Raw genomic sequence first — 3289 nt, forward strand, 5'->3', positions numbered from 1 at the left:
GCAGGAGTAGTAAGATAATAGACAGCACTAGTATGTATGTATGTATGTACAAGGCCCTGCCACTGTATCGTGACAGGGTGGAGAATAACAAAGCTACTCACCGCAGTGACTACCTTACTCCTAGTCCATAGTCCCCTTTCCTCCATACTTGTGGGACATTCCGTCCTTCAGGACAAGACTGGAGCACGTTTGTCAAAAAAGCATCAAAAATGAAATGTTTGGTTTTTCCAAGATGGCGGCGTGATGGGGAAGACGCACTACCTGGAGCTCCCGTCCCGAACATGCTGATCAGCACAGAAAAATTACCATAATAGTGCAATTGCCCTCCCCGGGAACTGTTACGAGAGGTGCGGGAGCGCAGGAGACTGTGGAGCCCCCACGTCAGCCCTGGAGAAGCCGCTGGAGCGGGAGTGCAGGAGACTGAGGAGCCCCCACATCAGCTCTGGAGAAGCCGCTGGAGTGTGGCAAGTGGTGGAGAGCACGGAGGCCCGCCACCTGAAGTGGGGGCCCATCAGCGGACCCAAGCGGCGCTGGGGCTCGGCCCGACTGTAGGAACTGGTGTGGCCCCCGTCGCACATAGGCGGCGGGTGGAGGAGAGAAGGAGGGCACAGCTGAGGTGGCGACCTGCTCCTTCGGGTCTGGAGGACAGATTCTCGCGGCGGTTATGAACCAGTGCCGGTCCCGGGGGCTGCAGCAGAGTGGCGGAGCGCAGAGACGCGGCCTCCTGTGGGGTGAAAGGGGCCTGCCGGGACCCAGATGCAGACCCAGCCTCGAGAAGATCGAGACGGGAGGCAGATCACCGTACATTGGAAGTGCGACAGCAGACCGGAGGTGGATCTGAGGTTGGAGAGCCATTTTGTATTTCCCTGGCTGGAGGGAAGTGGTGCCTGCCTTGCACTGGAGCTCCAAGTAAGTGGGGGTTTGCGGGGGGGGGGGGGGCACAGAGTCAACAGTGGTGGTGGGGCGGGAGGAGGAACCCCCAGGAGGAGCAGTCTTGAGCCCCTGCACCCTACGCCAAATCTAGCCCCCACGGAGTGGGACAATCGCGGTACCAGTAAGGGAGCTGGAGGGCCCATAGGGAGGACCAACAGTAACCAGGGATAGCGAACTGGAGGGCCCGGAACAAGCTCAACAGGGAGCCCATTACCCACACCATAAGAAGTGCTCACCCTCCAAGGGCGACTAAGTTAGTGAAGAAGTCTTTGAGAAGCCTGCCAGCTGTCGGATATTAAAACAACTCCATCACCTCAGCCACAACACTGGGGAGTGCTGGAACACGCAGAGAAGATCACCACAACCTAGACACCGATACCCCACAGCGGGAGAGTCTGCATCAGTAATATGTCTAGAAATAAGAATAAGGACACTCCAAGCACCTCCAAGATGGTGAAAAAATTCAGGAGGGGTCACTTGCCCAGATCTGGGCCAGGGATCCAGACGAGCGGAGGCCCCGGGACCCTAAGGAGGGGGCCATGGTAGCAGAGCTGGATCTCAACCAGGAGCCACAGGAGCTGCCCGTCACCCGCTCAATGCTCAAGACCCTTCTTGGAGAGATAGTAGAGAAAATCACAGAAGCAGGGCAGAAGCAAATGGATGCGTTAAGGGAAGACCTGGCCGAGATCAAAAGAGACGTCAATATAATTGTAGAGAGGGTGGATACGAATGAGAGGGCCATACAGGAGATGACGGACGATGCGCGGAAAGTGGACGTACTTCTGGAAACCTTGGCCACAGCCACGCATAATCTAGAGTTGAGGGCTGAAGATCTGGAGAACAGATCCAGAAGGTCCAATGTACGTGTTAAATCCTTGCCAGAAGCTGTTCATGATTAGAGTTGGCTGAAACAATGAGGGCAATGTTTGGAGACCTATTAGACGAAGACCAGAACAGCGATCTCAGATTCGACAGGATCCACAGAGTAGGGCTGAAACGCCAGGAACCGGGAGCGAGGCCACGAGACGTCCTAGTGACATTTCATAGTTACTCACAGAAAGAGAGGGTCCTGCAAGCAGCCAGAAAGGTGGGCCAAATCTCCCACAATGGAGTAGAAATCCAGTTGTTTCAGGACCTGTCCCAAACCACACTGAATAGGAGAAGGCGCATGGCCCAAATTCTGGTTCACCTAAGGGAAAAACAAGTCAGATTTAGATGGCTCCATCCATTTGCCCTCTGCTTCATATGGCAGGGGAAAATTCATAAAATCATGACATGCAAGCTGGGAATAGCTCTACTTGGCCTGGAAGACAATAAGACGCAGTCGCGTGCGTCCCCGATTGGGCGAGTAGCCCCCCGGAAGCCTTGGGAATGGACAGGTGCGGGTTCGAAGAAATCAAGAAAGGAACGAAAACAGCTATCCGGCAGATTTCATATCCAATTCCCGGTGCCAGACCAGGGAGATCAATCTGAAAGGAAGGCCAATTAAACTGTTTAAGGAGCATGACCCAAGCCTTTTTTGATATCCCTGGGGAGGGCGTACACTTGCAGAAAATGAAGTGCTTAAAAGAATAGAAGAGGCGGAAGCCGTTACAAGGGCGGGAAACAATGTGGAGGAGATGGCAACCCAGCTTCTTGGAATGGGAGTTCCTGCGTGGAGACAAACCGGGCTGTTATTAGGATCTGGCTCTCGGACTCTCCGAGAGGGGCTAGGTGCCAGCTGGATCCACCCGGTGGAATGGGAAGTGGTGAGGGTATAGCATATCCAGAAGCTAGGAACTAATGAAAGGCTTTCAGAACCAAATGTCAAGTCCCACCTATCAGACATGCGGAGTCTCATTCTTGTTAGTGTTAAGGGTACACCTAAAATGATCCACCAAATGGTTTAATACGGATCAACTCAATGTTTTGACCTTAAATGTCAACGGCTTAAACTCCCCGCTCAAGAGGAAAAAAGTCAAGAGATACCTCAGCGGGGAAAGCCTGCATATAGCCACACTCCAGGAGACCCATATTCAAACTAGGGATATACACAGAATCAAAATCTGGGGATATAAAAGGTTGGTCCAGGCCATCCAACCTAGCAAGAAAGGGAGAGTAATAATAGCACTGAGGGACGGGCTAGATATGGAAATCAAATCAACACAAAAAGATGAACAAGGAAGGTAGCTGGCGGTTCAGTTAGAGGGCAGGGGCGAGCATATCACAATTGCAACAATATATGAACCCAATAATGGCCAAGACTCCTTTATTCGGAAGTCCCTAACCCGAATAGGTAATTTTGCTTGGGGTAGCATCATATTAACGGGGGATTTCAACATGGCATGGAATCCCACGACAGGAGTACGGTCACATG

General features: G+C 52.7%; 1 protein-coding gene across 1 annotated transcript; it reads left to right on the top strand.

The window, feature by feature from the left end:
* Positions 1–1472: 1472 nt before the first annotated feature.
* LOC138580048 (uncharacterized) lies at positions 1473–1832 on the top strand. The gene has a single exon (XM_069650284.1). It carries the CDS (start codon positions 1473–1475, stop codon positions 1830–1832), a length of 360 nt encoding a protein of 119 aa, XP_069506385.1.
* The last annotated feature ends 1457 nt before the right edge of the window (positions 1833–3289 follow it).

The sequence above is a fragment of the Ambystoma mexicanum genome, chromosome 3p (assembly GCF_040938575.1).
Source record: "Ambystoma mexicanum isolate Mex_15411 chromosome 3p, UKY_AmexF1_1, whole genome shotgun sequence".
Classification (NCBI taxonomy): Eukaryota; Metazoa; Chordata; class Amphibia; order Caudata; family Ambystomatidae; genus Ambystoma; species Ambystoma mexicanum.

Coding starts and splice junctions, on each gene's coding strand:
- LOC138580048 (XM_069650284.1), top strand. CDS start 1,473: ATGGTAGCAGAGCTGGATCTCAACCAGGAGCCACAGGAGCTGCCCGTC.